This window comes from Phycodurus eques, chromosome 16, assembly GCF_024500275.1.
Source record: "Phycodurus eques isolate BA_2022a chromosome 16, UOR_Pequ_1.1, whole genome shotgun sequence".
NCBI classification, from domain to species: domain Eukaryota; kingdom Metazoa; phylum Chordata; class Actinopteri; order Syngnathiformes; family Syngnathidae; genus Phycodurus; species Phycodurus eques.
Window position 1 is genome coordinate 21,653,556 of NC_084540.1, and position 24,015 is coordinate 21,677,570.

The following is a 24,015-nucleotide window of genomic DNA, read 5'->3' on the forward strand; positions in this document are numbered from 1 at the left end:
GACGCTCACGTCACTCACCGGGAAAGGCCTTTTAAAGCCATACACACTCAGAGTCACAGATACTACAGTAGAACGTGAGGATGGCGACAATATTTGATTGCTGCAGCCCTAGATGGGTTATAGTGAGTGTAATTGTTACTTTTTTTTTTTAAACACAAAAATGACAAAGGTATTGGGACACTGCTGCTTTTTGCTTTTGTCATGTCACTTCCTGTTTATATTTTTCTTCTCGCATACAGTACAGTGTGTAATGTATGACGGTCCATCTATTGGAATAAAGGGCCCTGCAAAATTCCAAATAAAAAGCAAAATGTGCACCCATAGCTGCCAGCTTTAAAAACTCTGTGTTTTGTGCTACTTTAACGCACATTTCCCTCCGATGAATGGGACTTTACCACTAGTTTTATAATAGCAAATAGTTCTCATTCCTTGCACCCACTGACCCGATGTCACACCGCCATTAATTTGGCTCATGTGTCCACTCAGCGTGTTATTTCTTACCAAATAATCGTCTTCTTCTTGTGGACTCCACTCGGCGTATCCTGGCATCCGTTTAACAGCTCGGCGCTGTTATTGGATTTCATGTGGCCGGCCCGGCTGAGCTACGAGACAGCCCGTGGCCGTACTTTATTGATGAGCGGCCAGTGTTACAGCCGACGCGCTGTTATTTGATTCACTCTCCCTCCTTTTTATCGCCTCTTCTGTTGCTGAAGTCATCGCCGGAACTGGTATACCGCTAAGTGGTTCTTTATGCAGATGAAGTATATGCATTGAATTCTTTTCCATGTGTTGGGGCCTCAGGATGCTCTCATATACCCTCCAGTGACCTTAATGTGGAGATTTACTACAGCGGATACACAGCAGCGAGTGTGTGTCGACTCTGTATCTTGTAAATTGTAAGGAATCAATATTTCTTTTTTTGTTGTTGCTCTCATTAGATTTACGCTGCGAGTGGAGTTGGTTGGAGGACACGCACACACATTCTCACACATGCACTTACAGTCCAGCCCGACATGCCCCGCGAAGGACATTTTCAGCGCTTGAAAATTTAATGTCGATGGGTTTGTGCTGTTGAATTATTGAGCCCAAAGGCTGCAAATTACAACAGCAAGCAGATGGGGCTATAATAAGGAGGCAAGAAATCTGATGTATCTGACACTGATCTCGGGGCATAAAACACACATTTAAGCAGCACTTGCGGAGTTTTGTCGCGCTCGGGAAGTGACGAGTGTCTCGTGTCTTGTAGGTGGCTCACCTACCTGCTCCTGCTGATCCTGGATCTGCTCATATGTCTGGCCGTGTGCTTGGGGATGGCCAAGCAGTCTCGATGGCTGCTCATCATGTGAGTTTGAATCTTTTGGGGTTTTTGTTGTTGTTGTTTTTGCCTTTGCGTAGTCATCTCAGATGAGTTGGCTGCAGACACTGTGGCGCCATATGATCAAGCCATTAACGGGAACAAAGATATTCTATTATCAAATATCATTTGCATCTCCATCGATATCCTCACTTTGACTTAAAGTCAATCCATTAGGCTTTGATTAGTATCAAATAAAATGAATAAATAAAAAATACATGAATTATATTAAAGCAGTCCTCTTGCAAATACCCGCCGAGTGTCCTGACATCAAAGTCATTTGATTGGACGCTTACGATCGTAGCTCATCGGATGAAGCGATTGGGTGTGACGCCTAATACGTTACGTGTTTTTGTGATTCCTCATCTCATGTAATGTGAATAGAAGTACATATTTTATCATTTTGTTTTACCTTTATTTTGAATTTTATTTCGATTTGGTTGATTTTTACAAAAAAAAAAGATTTCTGTTGTATTTATTTAATTTATTATTATTATGTTGTTCTATTTTATTGTATTGGTCATATTTATTTGTCTATATTTATTATTATTATGATTATTATTATTGCTGTTTAATTTTAATGTTATTTTTCATTTTTGGAATTTTGCATTGAATTAGTTTTATTTTATTGTAATTTTTCATGAATTTTGACTTTTTCCATTTTAATTAAATAAAAAAAATATTTTAGTTGTAAATTTATTTTTTTCGTGGATTAATTAATTGAGGACTATAATGGTGGTTAATACATTACATCATATCAATGTAATCCCCGGATATTATGCAAAGTAGCCCCCTGGTGATGTTGAGCACTATGACGTCACTTCCTCGTTGTTTGTTTTCTGAAAAGTGCAATATTTGGGGAAGCGCTAAGCGTTTTTGGCCTTCTTTTCCTCGTGTAACTCGCTTATGCATTCAGACAATGCTTAAAGGAAAACAGCATGACAGCGATGATGGATTACCGGGCACGCGGACCAGACTTCCTATCACATTTGGCCAATTTAGCGCTGCCCACACGTTGGGCGCAAGTAGATGACATACCGCTTCCTCCTCCTCCTCCTCTTCCTCCTCCTCATCATCATCAGCCCAAGCTGATGCTGCTCGCTAATGCCTATTGATCGGGCCCGGATGAGCATGCGGCTCCCTTATCTAATTATTAAGTGCTTTCAGACTTCTATATTGCTGCTTTTTCAAGGAGGTCTGAGGAGTCAGCTGAGAAGCGGAGCCTGCTGCTGCTATTGCTGCCTTTATGGACTTTCCATTAGAAGGGCAGTTCACTTGTCTGTAACGAGCTTAATGAACGGCCTGAAAAGTTGGCTGATGACAGTTAACGCACGAGGTGTGATGCGGTTTATGGCCCGTGTGACAGCCATTTCCAACCAGGAGAGTGTTTGTTATGACTTTCTGTATATCGACGTGTTTTTTCTTTTACATTTGAACTTTTTCATGGCACACACTGTGGATACACAGGTCAATTATGTAGCTTCTGCCATCTAACGGAAGAACATTTAATTGTGGGACATGTCACTGTACGTCGCTGGCATAAATGGATAGATGACCAAAGCTACATTATTTCATGTAAAAACATAATTTTTGGCCCTATTAAGTGAGAGTGGATAATTTTCCACGGTACACCTGATGGTCTATAATGGCAACTTTGAGATTTGGTCCCTATACGAGGTCTGTCAGACAAGTTCCAGGACTGCTTTCCCGAAAGATACATTTCAAATCCTAACTACAAGTTTTCTCCTCCCCCCCCCCCTGAAGTCTCACACACTTCCCCACTCCTCTCTGCCACACCTTTGTGCACCCCTTGGAAAGATCCTTCCGCGATCCTCCACAGCTCTGTTGTCACAGCCATCTTGATGTCCTTCCAGCTTGTGAATGATTGGGGGGCGGGGGGGTATGGGAACAAACAAACACAGAGCCAGGCCAGGTGAGTAGTGAACACTCAGCCAGGAAGTGTCAGATGCTCAGGGCACTGTGAGCAGCGGCGTTGTCATGGTGAAGCAGCCAGCAGTGTTCCTGCCACAAATCTCGCTTTTTCTCACACTGGTTGTCACCAGTCCTGGAACTTCTCTGACACACCTTGTATTTAAGGACATTTCTGACTGTGCCAGCGACTATTTAAAAAAAATAAAAAATAAAAAAAATAAAAAAGCGACTAACAACTTTAATTCTCGCAAAATTACAGACCATATTAATGGACTTATATTCACTGTTGTGTGCTTGAAAAGAAAACGAGCCTGGCAGAAGGCAATCACAAAGTTATTTAAACATTGCAAAAGCGGAGCTTTAATGACATGTTGGAAGCTTTTGACCCGAGAAATTTGCTTCAGATTTCAGATCACGATCATATCAGAGTGGAGACGGTAAGGAGGAGTAATTGGTTAATTACATTTGTTATATCGGCATGCCAGTCCCCATTTCAAAGTATGTACTATTTTAAAATGATAAGAGGAGATATTTGATTGCAAATTATTTTGTGGACCCCCATGTGGAACGGTTGACTTAATGTAAGTTTTGTTCCAATTGTTGTGCGAATGCTGCAAAACGATCAATCGATTGAAGTGCAGAACCTCCGCAGCAAAGATGGACTGCCCGTGCTCGTCGCTTACTCGTCGTCTTTGTGTGTAAATATTCCCCGCACAGGATCATGGCCTTTGTGCTGCTGTCTGTGATCTTGAGCTGGGCCTCACTGGGAGCCATCTTAGCTACAGCTGTGGTGAGTTTTCTTTTGTCTTCCCTCTTCATTTATTTAGGTTTCGTTCGCTCGATCAGTCACGTCGTAAAGCTGATTATAAACTCAGCAGCCTTTCGGCATAATCACAGTTGTAAACAACACTCCCTAGCGTTAATTACACCTCCGAAATCTGTCTTTGTTGTGTGCTTTAGTTGCACCATAAATCCTCCTCGTTGTCTACTGCTGAGTGTACAGTATTCAGCACATTCAGGCTTAACGTGGTAATGGAGACAGCGCATTTGGGGCACAGTCAGGGGTACAATGAGTAACCCCCCCCTTAACCACCACCCCTGGTTTACTTCTGGTATCCCCTCTCTTGCCTGATTCAACTGCAGGCATCGCGGAATCTGTGGATTATCCCGCAGGATGAGACATCTGGACAGATGCAGCGAAGCGGCGAATTAAGCTCACGGTGGCGACTGAACCTTCAATTTAGCAGAGACATCCGCTGTCATTGAATGCATCACATTGCCGTACGTGACAAACATCTTGGAGCTTATTTGTGCCGTTCTGCTGCTCTTATTAAAGTCCCAAAATAGCTCTTTATTTGTACATTTCATACTACTGGACCGTACATTTGGAATAATTGAGATTCAATTATTGAGATAATCAGATTTCATAGTTCTTCAAATGATGACATCCGCTCCAATAGACACCGGACGACAAGTAATTGTCCACTTGAACGAATAATGTCGATTAGAATATGGCTATGTGGATGTAATTATCTTTTAATATGGCTGTGTCACAGTACACACCATTAACACAACATGACTGCTGTAAAGCAAAAGTCTGATGAAATACTGTATTATTCACGTATTATAATTAGTATATTACCGTACTTCCGTTTATAGTGGCTGTGGTCCATTTATTTACTCCACTTTAGATGGGAGGAGGTCTTTATTACACACTCATTTTTGGACTACTATCAAACAATGTTACTTCTATATTACAATGCAAACTTGAGTTTAAGACAGAATGCAAAGGATGATTATGGAGAAATGCAGAGAAATGACAAGAACATTAATGCACACAACATTGTGGAGCGACCGTGTCGGACTCGAATCATCTTTGCTCGTTCTCCCCGTCTGTGCTTGCGTGGGTTTTCACCGGGTACTCTGGCTACCTCCCGCATTGCAAAAACATGCATGTTAGTTTCACTGAAGACAATGAATACTCGATCGTTTACTGTATATGTGGCCTGCGATTGACTGCCGACTGGTCCCAAAGTCAACTGGGATAGGCTCCAACTATAATGAGGATATTATAGAAAATGGATGGGTGGAAATGAGAGTGAAAATAATTAGCATCTTACTCCCAATAGGAGAAGTAGTCTCTTCATTAGAGTGAATAAACGTCCCCATATGTTCCACTATATGAGGACATGTATTTTCCTCTCTGCATCTCTCTATTTCCTATATGAGGACATATATTTCCTCTCTGCATAGAAGCTGAAGGTGAAAAGGGGAAATGATGATGGTATTGATCCTACGAATTTCTCATAGATGCATGCTTATTTAATGAGAACCGGCATCGTCAACATGCCTAACGAGATGCAGATGAAGGCTAACATCCAGCACCCCGTGCTGACATGACATCCATTTCATGTAATTCCAGCGTGGTCTCGGCTCAAAATGATCTTACGGATGGATGCTAACCGTTGATCCATTAAAAGAGAGGAACTGTAGGTTACGGGCTACGTTTTGTGTCTTGTATTCGCTTTGTTCACAGGAGCACAAAGTGCAGCGTTGCTATCGATTGCTCGTCTGTCTCTTTGTGAAGTGCTGTCAGTCTCGCTGTGCGATGAAATTCTGATGAGAGCATATTTAATGGGCTCTGCTGTGTGAAAAGAGGGAGATCATGGTAGCAACTAGAAGCGTGTCATCACTGATTATACCTGCCTCCAGCATTTCGGAGTGGAATACCATGCTCTAAATCAATGGGATTCTTGTTTGAACATAAAAATAATGCCTCACAGCTGTCAGCAATTGCCCAAAATGTCTATGAATTAAGATATCAAGCACAAACAACCCCTGATTGATTAGAAATTGATTGAGAGGGGGTTTGTACATACAGGGTTTTTTCGGTTTATGACCAAAGTTTCATTCCTACCGTATTAGTGCGTCAGTTGGAACACGCTATAGTCTTATCACGAACCTACTCTTAACACAGTAGCAAAGTCATAATTACAGTAAATAATTGTATGAAAAAACACTTCCAGGCCATGAATCTAAAACAATCAAATGGGAAACAGTAAATCGGTCGATCACTGAACATATCTTCTTGTGCCGTGTGACTATATACTTAAGCCGTTGTGCACATTTCTGTATTGCCTGCCATTTGTAATTTCAAATGTCGAATGTCGGGACCGCTGGGACCTGAGGACCCCCTATATCTATCTAGTATAGAGCCTTGTGGAACAAATTTTTCACTGAAACCCCTGGGAATTGGACATTTATGTACGTAGTGTATAATGTAAAAATCTGTGGACCTAGTATCGAGACTTGTGGAACACCACCAATATGTATCTCATGGGGGTTCTCATCTTAAAATGGAGTTCCATTCCCAGTCTATCACTAACCTATGCGAACGCAGAAGTGAAATAATTTACAGTAAATATTTGTGTGAAAAACACTTCTAGGCCATAAATATGAAGCAATCAAATGTAAACCGGTTTGTACGGTGGTAACTGAGCAGGCATTCTTGTGCTACATGACAAAATATTCCTACATTGCATTACCATAACATCAACATTTCAAACGTCGAAAACCAAGAACCCGCTGTCTAAGATTTTTGTGTTTCATGCATAGGGATCAGCATTTCTTCCTGGGCTGTATGTTTTAAAAAAAAAAAAAAAAAAAAAAAAAATGAATTATTAGAAAAAATAAATAAAGATGTAGGCAAAACAGTTGTGCATCAGTGTGTTGACAGGCCTTTGCAATGTGTTGTCACGCAGGGCACCAGCGACTTCTGCGTGTCTCCCGACAAGTTCATTGTGAACCAAACCAAAGATTTCCTCAGTGCAGGTAATTCATTGAAGGCGTGACATGTGGGTGGCATTGCAGATACAACTCTGGAGGAAAAAAAAAAAAGACCACTGCAAAATTATCACGGATTTTGCTATTTATAGGTATACGTTTGAGTCAAATGAACATTTTCGTTTGATTCTATAAACAAGTGAACATGTAACTCCCAAATTCCAAGTACAGATATTGTCATTTAGATAATGTTTTGCAGAAAATTAAAAGCGGTCCAGTTTTTTTTGTTTGGTCTCTTAATTTTCTGGATCATTAAAAATAAACGCATACTTAAACTGTCTGTCTTTCTCACCCGGTAGATGTTGCTCACTATTATTTGTTCTGCAGTCCGAATCTACCCAACCCCTTCCAACAGGTACAGAATCCCACCCACATTGATATGTCAACAAAGACGAGCTTTGTCTGAACCTTGTCAACTGCATCTAGAAATGTGCGACATCAAACATCGAATTTGTTCAAACGACACGTGTCTTTTACCCCCGCTGCTCAATAGCCTTAGGGCAGTCTCACAAGCAACATTGTTTATTTATTCATAGATTGCATAATGACGGCTGCTGTACACAACAACAACAACAACAGACTGAGAGCGTAATTGGGATGCTTGATATGCAGATTCATTTAAAAGGGGTCTTCATAAATAAACACAGTTTACACACACACAAAACCTGGGAATTTCCCTCCGTTTTCTGTAGCACTCTCAGCAAAAGTTAGCTGGGATAGAGTCCAGGTCACCTTAATCTAATGAGGTCAAGCGCTACAGAAGATACATTGATGGATGTTAATTAAATAACTCTCTGGCAAATGTTCCTTAACAACCACCCTGTAATAGTGGATATGCTGTTGTCACTTTTATTAACAACACATAATCTTCACGACCTTTACATCCATGACTAATTATTTAACCCCACGCGCTCATGGTATCCATTTAGGGATTAAGTGAGACTTGTTAAGGGGGTAAAGATAATCTAGTCTTCTGATCAACTCTATTGTTTGGGTGGCGGTTCTATTAGGAGGCGGAGCAAAACATTAAGCGCATTATTTAGATTTACTTAAGGACAAATTGCTTGTCGACACGGCGCTTCCTTCTCAACATGATCCTCTTTTGTGTACACAGTCTCTGACGATCTGCCAGCGCTCGCTGACCACAATGCAGATCCAGGTCCAGGGTTTGCTGCAGTTCTCTGTGCCCATCTTCCCCACCGCTGAGGTACATCAAAAACAAGACTTAAGGGCCTGATTTATTAAGATCTCGAACAGCGGGCACTGAATTGTGTCTTCACTCAAACAGATTGGCAACAGCCGTAAAACGAAAAAAGCATTTTCTATAACTTTGATGGTTTTTACCATTGAAAGCTGGGAATAGCACTACAAGTGCAAAATGGAGTTAGAAGTGATGGAATAGGAAGTGTTAGTGGAACAGGCAAACAAACAGAAAAATAAATCAACTGCGCTGATAATTTGGGGAAAGCCAGCAACCGCATACATGTGAGTTGGAAGGAGTGAGTGTTATCTAGTGATGTGGCATGACTCCTTCTTGTGTCTTGAGAAGCTCCAAATTTGCATTGTTGAATAGATGATATGTCTCAATCATTTTTGTTTCTGGCATTCCAAAAATGCTGAAACGAACATAAATTATTATTCTCATTTTGGAATAACTGCAGTCATCATTACACACAGCTCTTCTAGTTTTACAGCTGCCTTTCAGACTTAGCATTTCATGGCACAAAATCAGCCACTGCAATTAATCTCTGATAATTTACATTGTAGGTGCTAAATTATTCAAATTTACATCAACTTCTCCCACTAATTTGCACATTAAGGTAGAAACGCCCAATATTTCATAATAAAGGAGGCAAATGTAAAATGGATTACGTGTCTATTTTGCCCATTTAGGCAGATGCAATTCTGAGTGTGCCCAGTTAGTAGACCAGCGTCCACATCTGTTTTTGTGGGTGCAAACCATTAGTAAATCAGGCCTTAAGACTTCTGTGCACTACAATACTGTAGTCTCTGACCTTTCCCCACCATGTTTCACACAGAGAGACCTTTTAGGCATCCAGCGCCTGTTGAACACCAGCGAGTTTAATCTGCACCAGCTGACGGCCTTGCTCGATTGTCGCGGGCTGCACAAGGTGGGTTGCTTTGGGGGATCCTGCCCCTTTAGTGGTGCCTTCAAAGCTGCCAAAGCGCCACAAATGCCACCTTTCAAGTTCGCTTCTAAAGCGGGGTACACACATACCGATTTCTAAAAGGTGAGCGCCTCCGCATGATCGCCCTTGTATGCTTTCTGCTCTTGTCACATGTGGTGTACAGTGAATCCCCGCTTATTCCTGGTTTGATACTCACAAAATTGCTTATTCACATTTTTGTCTGTATAAACTATCCTCAGCAATTTGCTGAAAAACTTGCCTATTTGCAGTATGTGCTCTTTCTATAACACAGTAAGATGCCAAAAGATGGCGCTGAAGCCCTGGCTAATAGAAAAGTATTAATTTTTGTTAAGAAAATATGTTGAAGACATCGTTCTGTTCTAAGATCTGTTTATGATTGTCAGTTACTTGCTTTTTTTCGCTATTTATCACTATGATAAACTCATAACCATACGTATATCATCAACAACACAGAGGCCTCGGTGTTGACCACACAGCTCAGGATTTGCAATTGTAAATATTGAACAGGTTTAACATTTACAATTGTGAGCCACAGCCGCTTTCCAAGCAGACCGGTGAGAAGAAATCATTCGTAACACACTTCACACCACAGGATAATCGCTCTGGATAATCTTTCAGAGACAATCGGGCCTTTGCTGACTTTGATCAGAACAGAGGAACAACTCTCAAATTTGGCCGAATTATCAGTCTTGTGTGTATCCCACTTTACTGCTTCTAATGTGAATCCACTGACTTCAACCAACTTCCGGTGTGTATTCTTCTTTAAAAAACAAAAGCCCTCAGGATAATCTCTCATTGACATCCGATAAGCAGGCCTTTTCTGACTTGGATCGGAAGGAGCGTCATGCTCATATTCAGCCTGATTATTGGTGTGTGTGTACCAAGAGCAAATTAACTGCTCCTCTAATAACAGGTCCCTCGTTATATCCTGTAATAGTGTTCACTCGTCTATGTGAACCCGGCAAACTACACATTACCGGTGTAATTGTCTCATTTCGAATCTCTCATTGCACTCTAATATCTTCAAAATTATTGCATTTAATGTTTTTTGCCTGATAGCAAACAAACTGCAATAGAACGTAAATAGTTTGCGTGTGCTTTATGGCCCTTCTCAGACCTCGGTCCTAATTCGGCCTGATTTATTTTTTATCGTTTCAAACACGGAGCCCATTAGGACTGATTTGATTTTTTTTTTTTAACCACTTTAAGATAAACCCTTTCTTACATGTCTTATCTGATCGCAGTCTTATCTTACACTATGGCTGGATTTACACTACATGGTTCAAGTGACACAATTCAGATTTTTTTGCCCTCAAGCGGCACAATAAATAGGAAAAAAAAAAACATGGAATCAGGCTTCTTCCAAATGTGGATACAATTCCGATACGTTTTGGAAATGTGCCAATGCGAGTGTGTAGATAAGATGTAAACGTGAGCGTGACGTCATCGAAATACACTGATTAGTGACGTATACACCTGCGTCTGCCCAAACAAAAACAAAACAAACAAATTAACTGGTGACCAACTTGTTGATATTCTGCAGCTTTGAAGTGTAATTACATGTCAGTTGTTCTGCTTGAAGCGTCTACTCCAGCCTTACTTCTTTAAGGAGTCAAGCAATAGATGACATTTGTGTTTGTTTGATGGCGCAGGACTACCTGGATGCCCTCATGGGCGTGTGCTACGACGGCGTCGAAGGCCTCCTCTACCTGGCTTTGTTCTCGCTAGTGGCGGCGTGCGGACTCTCCGCCATGCTGTGTGCTATTTTCAGCGTGTGGACGCTAATGGGAAGCAGGTCAGCAGCACGAGGCGGCTACCCGCCACCCCGCCCGCACCCTTTATCTCATTACCTCGCCATATACTTCAGCAAAGTGCTGACCTATGTGCTCCCTCTCTGCATAGAGACAAAGAGTACGACGATATAGACGAGGACGACCCGTTCAACCCTCAAGCGCGACGCATGTCCTACAACCAGAGGAGATCCAACATCCACAGCTTCTGCAGCTACACCAGCAGCGTTGGCAGTCAGGCCAGCATCCATCCTCCACCTCAGGCGGCCGCCAGTGTGCTGCCCGCCCCTGAATACATGTAAGAGCAACACGTGACGCCAGCATACGACACAAAAAGTGTCAGGATGATTTTCAAATCAATTTTTCCCTTTGGAAATCATAAAAATTCTGTGAATCGCCGTTTGTTGCTGGGGATATGTTCCACACCCACCCACAATTGGGCGGAAACTTCGTATGTCCAAATAAGGTGGATTTCATATCTTTTTTTCACAAATCAATACTATTAGTCTTTCTCCACATCATATGTGGTGTTTACACCTTATTAACCAATTTAAAGTGTTGCAAATAGCCTGGGAACAAATCTATTAACTTCTTTTGATACTCAGGAAGAGCCGGAGCTCTTCTTCACTCTGCGGGAGCCGTGTGGCATTATGTCGCCTCAAGATTGAAAGTCTGAATGTTTTTTAATGTTAACGTGTGAAAATTGTTAGGTTAGATCTGCATTTAAGACTGTTAAAAATTGATGGCTGTCATGCTTTGGTGCAGAAGGAACTGGTTAGCCTTGAAGGTAAGTGAATCGTTTTATTTATTACATCTTTGAAAAGCATTTGGGGAAGATGACGTAACCAGTCGTTTGCTTTTTGGAAGTATTAAAGGCTTTTTGTCACTCCCAGTTGAATTTATTATTATTTATTACATCTTTGAAAAGCGTTTGGGGAAGATGACGTAATAATTCGTTTGCTTTTTGGAAGTATTAAAGGCTTTTTGTCACTCCCAGGTGAATTTATTGTAAAATTGACATAAAACGAAACAGAATTAAACGTCGTATATTTAAATGCTAAAATGTTCAACCAAACCATATACTGTACATAATTTTGTCCAACAAAAGAAATTATAAACCTTCAAACAACTGCTACTTTAACACGGAACAGCCTGTATACTTACTGTGACTTGCCTGTATACTGTAAATACCCATAAAAAAAACAATCGCTTAGCGATTCGAACCCAGAACCTCAGAACTGCAAGGCAGACATGGTAACCACTATCAACCTTCGCAGTGTTCTCCAATACCATTTAAATTAAACAATTGTAACTAGCATTCATACAAGCATTATTATTACAGGTACACAAGAAAAAAAAATTCATTTTGAGAACAAGTACCGTAATTTCTCGTGTATAATGCACATTTGTCCCCCCCAAAAAATTGTCAACAGTCAATAGTGCGCATTATACATAGGTATAGGGGGAAATGGGGGGGAAAACCTTTGCATTTTATAAATGTATGCTGCCATCTAGAGGTTATGAAAAAGGTGTCGCCTACATTTTCATTCCAATATGACGGGTACGTACGTATGACTGCATATACTGTACGTACAGTTGTGCTCATAAATTTACATAACCTGGCAGAATTTGTGAAATATTGTTCTTTGCCTAGCCCTTCATGTTTTCTTTAAAGAATTGTACCCATCTTACAAATTCTGACTGGGTAATCAAACATGAGCACAACTGTGTTTTCTCATTTACGAAATAAAAGTAAGGCTGTAAATTTCAAAATAAGAGCAAGTAAATAAAAAAGTATTACATGTTCAAATAAAGTGCTTAACTTAAGAATAATTCTTTGAATAAATACTTTGTTTTGATCATATGGGGAGAAGCAAAATCATGCATTGTAAAAATGTATTATACATAGGGCCTTTTTAGGGTTTTCCAGAATTTTGAGGTCAACTTTGAGGGGTGCGCATTATACATGTATATATACACATTATACACGAAAAATTACGGTACATGACAAAAATGCGGTAGGAAGCTGAAGTACTCGTAGAAAACTGTTTCTACATACATTTGCAATTTTCAGCATGGGATAGCCATATGTGTTTCTTTGTAATTGCGCTACTAGTGAGCTTGATCTTAAACAAAAAAATAAAGGTGGTCCCAAAGCTGAGCCCTGAGGTACACCTCTTTGTGGAATTAATAACTGCAGTAGAGCACTTTTTTTTTTTGTTGCTATTTAATTTCTAAATATGTCCCTATCTTTCTTCCTTGTTGCCTCCCAGGAATCAGTCCATGCTGTTTGGCGGGAGCCCGCGATACGAAAACGTGCCATTGATAGGCAGAGGATCCCCGCCCCCGTCGGTGCGTTGGCCCTACATGGCCCTGGTGTCCCAAGTGTGACCACCACAACCCCCACTCAGCTCACACACACACAGCAAAAACACCCTTCAGCACTTGCACTCACTCAACCTCATTTTGGCCACAACAAATAAAACTTGAGTAACTGCAAGTGGTGGAAGACTGCCCTCTGGTGGCCCATCGACTGAGCCATAATTTCCACCGGGGAATTAAATTGCCTCTTAATAAGACAAATGCATCAAATGTGTAAAACAACCTCCAGTGAGCACGCAAGACTGCATTGTTACCTCGCTCGCTCGTATATAATAATAGAAATGTTAATCCAAGAGCTGATAGTCAATAAGTGAGTCATGTGTCCCCGGAGCGGCGGCTAAATAATTGATAACGCTGGTAAACCCACACTTTTTCTCCTTTAAAGTGCCCTCTCTCTTTTATAATGAGGCTTCTGTCGGACGGCGGGACCGCATTACTACATTCACAGAATTTAAATGACTTGGAAAAGGCAGACAATGTGGCCCGCTGTTTAAAAATGTACACTCTCTGTCTCTGTGAGATACATTTCAACGCAGCCATTAAAGGCAGCTCATACAAGAATAATGGGCCTTATCACGGAATATCAATGCGGCGTATTGTAAGCGTCGCAAAATGCTATTTGCATAATTCTGTCCCATATCGCCTCATTGCAACACGAGTCCAAATCTTAGAAACGGCTTCAGGATGATGCAGTGCACTTCTTAAACCGCAATAATAAGCATATTGTTAAATTAATATCTCAAAATTGGGCATTATTATCCTTTTTTAAAGGCAGAATGTTTAATACGGTTCTTAAAAATAATAATGGAATAAAAATGAACAAACTGTAATAAAAAATGAGCATGAAAAATAATAGTCAACATGAAAATAAGCTAAGATGTTAATTTAGATTTAATTTAATTTTTTTAAATAGTCAAACAAAAATGCAATATTTTTCAAATGTAATACGTCATAAAAGTATTAAAGCAAACATGAAAACAATTTGAGATGTTACAAAATGTAAAATAACAATCATGTATCTAAAATAATAATAATAATCAAACGTGAAAAAATTTTATCTTGTGACCACAGATCTCCTATTGAATCTCATGCGATTGTGCGACTGTTCCAAGTTTTGTGGCCAGTACATTAAATTATGAATTAGTCAAACATGGAAACTCATGCTGACCTTAATGTTATAACCTGATGACTTTGTCATCATCACAAACAGTTGGCGGATACTTTGCAGCCGTCTACAATCATGCACATTGTTTCTCTACTCTATTTATGTGTATATCGTATTTATGTATTTCAATATTTTAGTTGCCTGCTTATGCTGTCATAGAAGAATGCTGAATATGAACGTGCATGAGACTAACCGCTTTGTTTGTTTTTCTATCATTCAACTCAGACTTTTAAAAACAAAGTCTTTTTTTATTGTATTTGATTTGATTGATTTATGATTTTTTTTTTAATTGAATGAATGTCCTCCACTGTCTGGACACTTTTCACCCTTTTTTTGCTTTATGCGTTGCTGTGCCAAGTGCTTGCTCCTCCCCTAACATGCATGCGCCGCTAAAAGCTTCAGCACACTCGCAATGTGAGTACAGTACAACCCCCGCCTAAATGATGTCCCGTCTGCTTTTTACCCTGCTTTTAACCCCCTGTCATATCCTTTATTATGCATCTCCTTTAAAACCACAACTTGTTTATTATTGTTATATCCTGTCTTTTCTGAATGCAAATGCAATGAAACTTCCCATAAGTGGAGATTTGTTTGTGATTTAGTTATTTACAATTTCAGATCTTTCAATATAGCAATAATGTACTGTTTACATCACATTTTACCGTTTCATTTTTGAGGTTATTTAACTTGTGCATTGTGCAAACAAGGTGAAATTTAAAGCATTCAAAACTAAAACTGAATGGATATTTCATACTAATGACAAGAAATGACGTTAGTTTAAAAACTTGATGCCGTAAAAGAAGCAAAAAAACATCAAAATGGCCACATACAAGTGAAAAATGTAGTAAAATCCAACATAGCCTGAGATTGAAGTCTAACGTGTGTTTTCCCATGTTTCTCCCCGCAGTACTCGGCCGGTATGAGTACCACGTATTTGTCGATGACTGAAGCCCAGATCAGACACTTTGGCACAGACTTCCAGGCGTAGCCCGCGCACCCACTACACAAACGTGAAGAACTGTCTTCATGCGTCCGTCCTGTTTCCTCAGCCTGAACTCTGCTGGCTACGTGAGGCGTCTACCTCAGTAACACACGCGCGCACGCACACACACACACACACGTTCAGTGTGTGTGTGTGTGTGTGTTTCCTTGGCTGTGTTGTATGAAGATGCTGTTTTATGAGGCAAGCTAAACCTCGTGTTTGGTTTTTTAGCTTTTTTTTAGTCCTATAAACCAGTAGCCTGCATGAGTTTGATTGAACACGTAGTTAAATGTGTAGCCTGAATAGAATGTTTGCCACATCCCTTCACCATGGAGTTACTCGAACTCCGTATAAGACCGAGCGGGCCATACCATTAGGTACACCTGCACGTCTAACCTGATTGCTGTTTCGAGGGGGGGACGGGGGGGTGGACAAGTCTATTATTATGACCTATTTGCAGCTAGTACATGTATTTCCACATTGCTAGTTCCCACAGTAATTACTTTTGATTCAAAATAATTAATGTATTAAGCCTTAACTATATAAAATAGAATTACTTAAAATGATTACTTATGGGCATAATAATCAATTAGTTGATTATTGATTGTTAATAATTCTGGCTCATGTGTGGATTTTGAAATAAGATCTGAACCCAGAACCTCTCACACGTGAGTGCGGTAGATTTGTTCACAATTTGTACTGGATTGGAATACTCTTAACGCAGCAGGGTGGGAAACTGAAGTTTACAACATTCAGAGAAAAACTCCCATTCTTTTGAAACGGCTCTTTTTTTTTGGATGGCATCATATTGTGCTGAAGGAAGAACATGTATGAATGAATATATGATCAGAATTGTGATGTGTTCAAAGACCTCTTCAGGAATGGTTTTATTTTGCATGTGCAATATTGGGCTGGACTAAAAAAAAAAAAAAGCACGGCAGAACAGGTCGGACGATCATTGTGTTAGTCGTATTCCATCTTTGAACTGCAGAGCACAATCACTTGTTGACTTATAATTATGCAGAAATTGTGTGTTTTCTCATGAGAACATGTCCAGCAATGTTTAATGCCTTTTTATTGTATCAACTAAACTGTTTGTCAAGCTTGTGTGATATTTATTGTGTCATTTATAGCTGATGATATCACATTTATGCCAATGACAAGGAATATGTGAATGTTACTCGGGGTCGTTGGTTTACAATGGATTTGTACATACGTTGGAAATCGCTGTAGTCTATGACTGACCTACTCCAACGCAGTGGTGAAGTTATACAGTACATATTTTTCAAAAAAAAACTTGTAAGACATAAATACAAAACAAAATAAAAGTGTTTATCTATGAATCAATCATTGGTAAGTTGGCACCCTATTTATGGGTCTGCTCACCATGCATACCTCCACCCTCACTCTCCGTTCCAGCAGTTTTATTCACCTCTTAATTCCCAAAGTCTGCGCTACCTTTGATTGATCTTTTGAATTTTCTGCCCCAAACGACTAGAACAAATAATAAAACTCACCTCATTCATCCCAATATCATCCTTTTAAAAGGTAGTGAGGGATATTGCACCTGTTTCAAATGTAAAGTAATATATTAAAAATGTCACACTGCAGTTTGTATTAGCTTTGTTTTGCTCTCCTGTCTGCTGCCAGGCCGGCATTGTAAAGTATATTATTTTTTTCAACTGCCTTACTTGGATAAATAAAGGTCAAATAAATAAAATAAAACAATCTCATGAAAAACAGGAAGGACAGCGGTAACTGAGCGTGCCTACTTGTGCCGGCCGTCCTTCATAACGTCGAACTGTTTAAGTTGTGCTGGCTGTCCAGGGTCCTGTTTGTCTGAATTTATATCATCTGAAATTTTAAAAAAGGAAGGAAGTTTTCGAAGGAATTCAATTAAAATAATATATTTCATAGTACTCGTCTTACAATTATGTGTATGATCTATATGGTGACTGTTACGTGTAAGGTACCGTATTTTTATAATTAATTATTCCGCATTGACTATTTTTTGGCCTTCGTCACTTGCCGTAGGACGCAAAGCAACAATCCAGCCGACAGCTAGCTAGCCACCTAGCCGGGCGAAGACCGCGTTTTATCATGACCAAAGACCTCGAAACGAGTCACATTTTGTCCGCCGAGGAGGGAACAATGTGGCCGGGATGTGTCTAAAGAATGGGAAACGTGTTTGGGGGAAAGAGTCGACCCTCGCGCGTGACGGAACAAGACAAAGCCGTCTTGGTGAGCTCATAGCGGGCGGAAAGCCGATTAGTACACTACAGTGTCGTTAGCAATAGCAACATTTAGCATCATAAAGACAATTGGAGTATTCCTTCTTGTCCTATACACGTACATAATAGTATAACATGCTAGTATGTTTATATAGATAAGAGTACAGCATGTGTGTGAAATGAAATTCTAGTGAGTCACATTCAGTTAGTATAGAATTGGATCAAATACTGTACCAGTACTGTACATACTGTACAGTGGATATGAAAAGTCTACACACCCCTGTTCAAATGCCAGGTACACCCTCCTATGACTGGAGATGTGGTTGGATTCAGAATTAACCAATCGCGTTCCAATGGAAGTCAGCACAAAACTGCCATCATATGAAGTGCCACAGATTAACCCCAAATAAAGTTCAGGTGTTCCAAGAGGCATTTCCTGATAGTTTTGTAGTCACATCTCACCGCATATTCCGATGAAATTATGACTCCCTCTTTTGTAATTATTATTATTATTTTTTAAATATTACCAAAACCTGACATTTGAACAAGGGTGTGTAGACTTTTTATATGCAGTGCGTATGTAGTTTGTCGGGTTTTCCCCTGGTAGCAATTGAAGCAGCAGAGAGACAAACTAAAGCAGTACCAAAAGAGGATCACCCTCCAGCTGGACAGAGAGAGACTGCTGGCCAAGCAGCTGCTAAAGGATGGCAGAAAAGAGTAAATATGAATTATTAATATTGATCTTTCTTCATTTATTGTAGTGAAGGAATTATGTAAGAACTCTTCATTTTACGAATTGTATTGTTTGTGTTGGTAGTAAAACATCAAATTCTAATATTTTTCGTGTATTACAGCTTTCCCCCACCCTCCATAACATGAGTCATTCAAACATTTTAAGTCAGTCAATTTTGACTTTAGAAAAATGTCATTACATTTTTTTTTCTCAATGGTAACAAACAAACAACAACAAAAAATCTAGTAACATTTTGTCATGGCTTAATTCTATGACCTTTTTTGTGAAATGATTACTTTATTCCCGTTATATTCAACGTTTTACTTATACTAAAGTGTAAGTAGAGAATACTTGGTACCGGTATACTGTATGTTCATGTTTGTAATATAACTACTTGAGTTTTGTAGCACAATCCTTTTATTCCTGTAATGACTTTTTTTTTCTCATTTTATACAACATTATTCTTGTTTAATTTTTCTTGAAATATAATGTCATTATTCGCAAAACTTTCAACTTTTTTTCCTTAAAGTTAATTGGTAAAATTATGTATTTTTTAATTTTACAACTTTGAACATGTGATAATTCTTTATTTGGATTGTATTAAGACTTGTTATTGATTAAATGACGACTTTGTTCTTGTAACAGTGACTTTTTATCATTAGGTTTTCTCGACTATCCTTGTAACATTTCAGGGTTTTTTTGTTTGTTTGTTTTTTTAATAACACTTTTCACATAACGTGAATTTTCATTGAATATTTTTTCAATCAAAATTCTGTTTTATTTGGAGTACAATTCCGGCTTCTTATGATATGATAACTATTTTGTCTTCCCGTGTGGCCCTGATGCTTCTCCTCCTCACTGCAGCTGTGGCATATTTTTCAAACTGTACAATGCATAGACACATTTTTCTCGTGTATTTTTATTTTATTTTTATTTTTTGCAGAAAGGCTCTGCTGCTCCTTAAGAAGAAGCGCTATCAGGATCAGCTGCTAGACAAGACAGAAAATCAGATCTCAAACCTTGAGCGAATGGTACGACTTCCTAGCGAAACGCAAAAATGTCAACATTTCAAGCAACACAAAAGCACAGTGGCGCCTTGACTTACGAGTTTATTTCGTTCCGTGACCAGGCTCAGAACTCAAAACACTCGGATCTCGATTTGAAATGCCATTGTGTTCCGAGCACCCCAAAACAATGTTATTTTTTTTTTTTCATAACCTGTTTTTGTAACAAGGAAAATAGCACGATATGTTAGCATTAAGCTAGCGGACTTTCTTCACACATATTTATGTGGTTTGATTAAATACACAACAAGTCATTGTCTTTATGTGTAATTTTCTAATAAACTTAAACTTGGAATGACAATAAACGGCTTAAAGCGAGCACACTTGGTCTCTCTTTTTCAAGAATTGTCCAGTGTCTGCTAATCTTCTGCGCCATCTGCTCATAACTTAAAAGACCCAAAAATTGTCAATTAAAAAATTGCCAACCGACGACTTGTATCGAAAAACCCGTAGGATGGGTCACTCATAAGTGGAGGTACTACTGTACTGGATTAATGGATTTCTTAGTTTGATAAATGTTGTTTGTCGGCAGGTCCAAGATATCGAGTTCATGCAAATTGAGATGAAAGTCATCGACGGGTTGAAAGCAGGCAACGACTGTCTGAAGCGGATGCACCAGGTCCGCCTTTTTTCCTTGGAAAATGACGCCTCCTTTAATTTCTTATGATTATTAATGAGTCCAAGATGATGTTTGTGTTGGCTCACCGTGTTGGAAGATTAAAGGATTTCTTAATCCTTATGAGCTGCACATGCTTAGATGCATACGCAAAGCTCACACACACGCCTTCACCCTTGTAGAAATTACAGCTCACCCAGAACATACAAGAACAAACTTTTTCCGCATAATATAATTTTTTTTTGCAATTAAAATTCTGCCTTTTTTCTTTTTTTGGGGGGGGGGGGCGGATTCTGACTTCCCCATTATATTACCACATTTTCCAGGTAATTTGACATCTTTTCTGACATAAGGGCTTTTGTCACATGATACTTTTTCAAGAAAAATTCAAACTCTTTGTTCAGTAAATCTTATGACTAACTTTCACCTAACAAGACTTTTTCATGTGACATTTCATTTAATGTCATCATACTTTTTTTTCATCATAAATTTTTTCCCTCAAAATATTACTACTTTTTTGTTGCATTACATGAGGACTTTTCAAATAATATTTTTTTCCAATTACAATTCATTTTGTCGGTAATGTTTCTTTTTTCTGGACTTTTTTCTACGTCATGATTTTTTTTTCATTTAAAATCAGTCTTGTTTTTTGGAGTAAAATTCGAACTTTGCTCATATTGTTGCGACTTTCGGCTTTTCCCATCACAGGTCGCCACAGTGAGTCGCTCGCACGATTTGCTTGGCATTTTTTTACGCCGGGTACCCTTCCGAACGCATGAAACGTTCCTCATTATATTACCACTTTTTCTTTAGAATAATACAACTCCCCACATATGACCTTCATGGATCATTGTTTCAATAAAAATTTAAACTTCCCTCATAATAAATAACTTTTTTTTCTGGTAGTTTTCCAACTTTATTTTGGAATAACAGGACGTTAAAAAACAATTCTATTAGAATTCAGCCCCTTTTAGAGTCAAAAGTCATTCATTGTTATTGCTATATCCTTGTTTGTCGCAGATGATGTCAATAGAAGATGTGGAGAGGATCCTGGACGAGACCCAGGAATCGATTGAGTATCAAAAGGTAAACGTTCCTTTGCAACCTCCGCTCAAATTGACGCCGTGCCCCAATTAATTGTCGGGTGCGCCGTCCTCGCCGATAAATAAACTTCTCACGTCAAATAGAAAGAAAAAGATACTCCATTCTCCTTGACCTAGCAGCCGAACAGGACAAAAAAAAATAAAAAAATAAAGATTGCGACATTTGCGGTCTGATGCTGTTGATGTCTTTACCGTAACGCCCAGCAGCTGTAAAGCTGAATTTTATGACGGGGGTAACAGCAGAGACTATCCGTTACTCATATATTTATTTCTGGTCAGTGAACTGTCATGTATGTTTTGTTTTTTTCAAATGGATGGATATTATTCTTAGTAGTATTATCATTATCATGAAACATATTCTTGGTGCAGCAAATCGATGAAATGTTGGCCGGAGCGCTGACGCAGGAGGACGAGGACGCTGTTTTGGCCGAGCTGGAAGCCATTACTCAGGTACAACATTTGGAGAACGCGCTCTAATTATTCGTGGCATGAATTTGTTTACTTCATGTAAATGCAGCATAAATTGTCATCTGTCAACAAACAGGATGCAATATTGATATTTCAAAACAGTCAGCATATAATAAATATGTCACAATCTTCTCCTGTAATATCACAATTTAATTCTGGGAACATCTTCGAGATTGTTTTTCCTCTTAATATTATGAATTGATTCTAGGAACATTGTGAGATTTTTGTTGTAATTCTTTGACTTTATTCTTGTAAATTTATATTTGTTTGTTATTCCTCAAAATATTACAGCTTTAAATCTTGTAACATTATGACGTTGGTCTGGCAATATTACAACATCATTCAATTTTATTCTGTTAAGATTACCCTCAATTTTTTTTTTCTCGTGAACTGAAAAAAATATCTTTTAATATTCCAACTTAATTATAGTTTTACAATTTATCTTAACATTATGACTTTATCATCTGAAGTAAGATTTTTTTTTTTTACCTTTTTCTCTCATAATATTATGATTTTATTCAGGAAATATTTCCATCTTTTTGTTGTAATGTTATGACTTTATTCTCGTAATTTTGCATTTTTTCCCCATAATCTTGATTCTTGTAAAATCATGACATTTGTCTCACAATATTACGACTTCATCCTCAAAGCATTAGCACTTTTGTCTTGTAATCATCCGACTACATTCTTGCAACATCCTGTCTTCGTGTTTCTAATTTGTGATTGTTTTCGTAATCTTACTATTTCGGAGAGAATCCAAATAATTGACACCTACCTAAAAGGGGTTTGTAATTACGTATAGATGCCACAAGATGGCGGCTAATTCCTTAATAGAATGGAGAGGATCATAAAGCACCAACGTCAGGCAGCGAGCCGGTATCCAATCGTGAACCCATGTGACATTAAAATTATTCAACACAAACAAACCACCTTCACATGAGGCACATCGATAGTATTTGCTAGCATGCTATCCTAAATAACACGCTAGCACCAACTGACATCACACATAGACAAACAAATATGTGCACAAGCACTATACACAAACGGTATTAGGTATTTAAACTCACCTTTTATCATTTAAAAACAATAATAACTGTTCGGGAATAAACTCACCTTTTATCATTTAAAAACAATAATAACTGTTCGGGAATACAGTGCCCGAATGCTCACATGGTAGGATTTGTGAGCGTGTCAAACATAAAACGTGCGTCGTTGTAGAAATAACAGTGTTCTCGTGCCATCCAAACTCGGCCTGACAACGTGCCATTATGCCGTCTACCCTTGACACAACTTTGGTGATTGTCTCTCTGGGAAGGCTCGTGCCGCTGAAGCTCATTTGCATATATATATATATATATATATATATATATAATTTTTATGTTGTCTTGTCTTGAAACAGGGAGAAGATTTCACACTACCTGAGGTTCCGACAGAACCGCTACCAGTCGTCCCAGAAGCAGCCAGCGCAGAACCGGACAGAAGACAGAAGAAGGACATGGACCGAGAGATGTTGCCAGCTTAACATTTTAATAACAATATTTCCATATTTCATCACATGACTCACTTGCTTCTACGGTCATTGAATAATAAAACATCTCATTCTTACTTGTGTGTGTGTGTGTGTGTGCGCGCGCGCGCGCGCGCGTATGAGAAAGAGAACTCAATACACCACAAGGTGGCGCGCTTTGCAAAGCTTTTTTCCCCTGCTCACGCTTACAAACAGGACTTTTTAGGCCTTTGTGGCATTGTTGACTCATAAATCGCTGGAACAAACTACAAGGCAGGTTTCTCGCTTTACTAAAAATATATACGAACGAAAAAAAATAAAGTAATACTTGTGTACTGATATCACTGTAAGTTTACAAAAACGACCCATTCCCGAGTGACAATAGAATAAAACAACCTGTGTTTGTTTCCAGTGAACAATAAATCGAGCAGCAAACGTGACGGCATGCGAACAAGATGATGAATGACGGGAGTCAATTGAAAAAAAAAACAAAAAAAACGTGTGGGCGGCCAGCAAACTGGAGGAGGAGGATGCGTTCGATGACTGTGGGAACAAAAACCTACCTAATTCTATCGAGCCTCTGGTGCATCCGTGCAGAAAATCGTGACCTTAATGTTTAAAACAACGTATCATAATGAAACCGGTGGAGGGGGGGGGGGGGGGTGATCGCGTTT

The 24,015-nt window shown here is 39.1% G+C and overlaps 2 protein-coding genes across 4 annotated transcripts in view; both read left to right on the top strand.

Annotated features, from left to right (window-relative positions):
• LOC133415341 (protein tweety homolog 2-like) overlaps positions 1–16,966 on the top strand; it is a 32,338-nt gene extending 15,372 nt beyond the window's left edge. The window contains exons 5-14 of one of the 3 annotated variants that reach the window (XR_009770115.1): positions 1,247–1,342; positions 4,004–4,076; positions 7,048–7,117; positions 7,429–7,484; positions 8,244–8,336; positions 9,169–9,261; positions 10,953–11,095; positions 11,203–11,388; positions 13,364–15,051; positions 15,545–15,624. Coding sequence is in view for 2 of the 3 variants with exons in the window: in XM_061701319.1 (XP_061557303.1) it covers positions 1,247–1,342; positions 4,004–4,076; positions 7,048–7,117; positions 7,429–7,484; positions 8,244–8,336; positions 9,169–9,261; positions 10,953–11,095; positions 11,203–11,388; positions 13,364–13,442; positions 15,545–15,625 (970 nt within the window). In the remaining variant the exon portion in view is untranslated. Of the gene's footprint in view, positions 1–1,246; positions 1,343–4,003; positions 4,077–7,047; positions 7,118–7,428; positions 7,485–8,243; positions 8,337–9,168; positions 9,262–10,952; positions 11,096–11,202; positions 11,389–13,363; positions 15,052–15,544 lie in introns of those variants that run through there. The other 2 variants (XM_061701319.1, XM_061701320.1) reach the window with 2 other exon arrangements.
• A 683-nt stretch (positions 16,967–17,649) lies between these two features.
• On the top strand, positions 17,650–23,439 carry LOC133414851 (charged multivesicular body protein 6-like). Its single transcript, XM_061700525.1, has 7 exons — positions 17,650–17,860; positions 18,458–18,567; positions 19,527–19,614; positions 20,180–20,266; positions 21,284–21,349; positions 21,736–21,816; positions 23,234–23,439. The coding sequence occupies exons 1-7, from the start codon at positions 17,795–17,797 to the stop codon at positions 23,354–23,356; spliced, it is 621 nt and encodes a 206-aa protein (XP_061556509.1). The 5' UTR covers positions 17,650–17,794; the 3' UTR covers positions 23,357–23,439.
• Positions 23,440–24,015: the final 576 nt, after the last annotated feature.

Bases quoted from the DNA above. Each gene is read 5' to 3' on its own strand.
- LOC133414851 (XM_061700525.1), top strand. From the start codon at position 17,795: ATGGGAAACGTGTTTGGGGGAAAGAGTCGACCCTCGCGCGTGACGGAA. The intron at 17,861-18,457 runs GTGAGCTCATAG...TTCCCCTGGTAG, and splicing joins AACAAGACAAAGCCGTCTTG to CAATTGAAGCAGCAGAGAGA. The intron at 20,267-21,283 runs GTCCGCCTTTTT...TGTTTGTCGCAG, and splicing joins GTCTGAAGCGGATGCACCAG to ATGATGTCAATAGAAGATGT.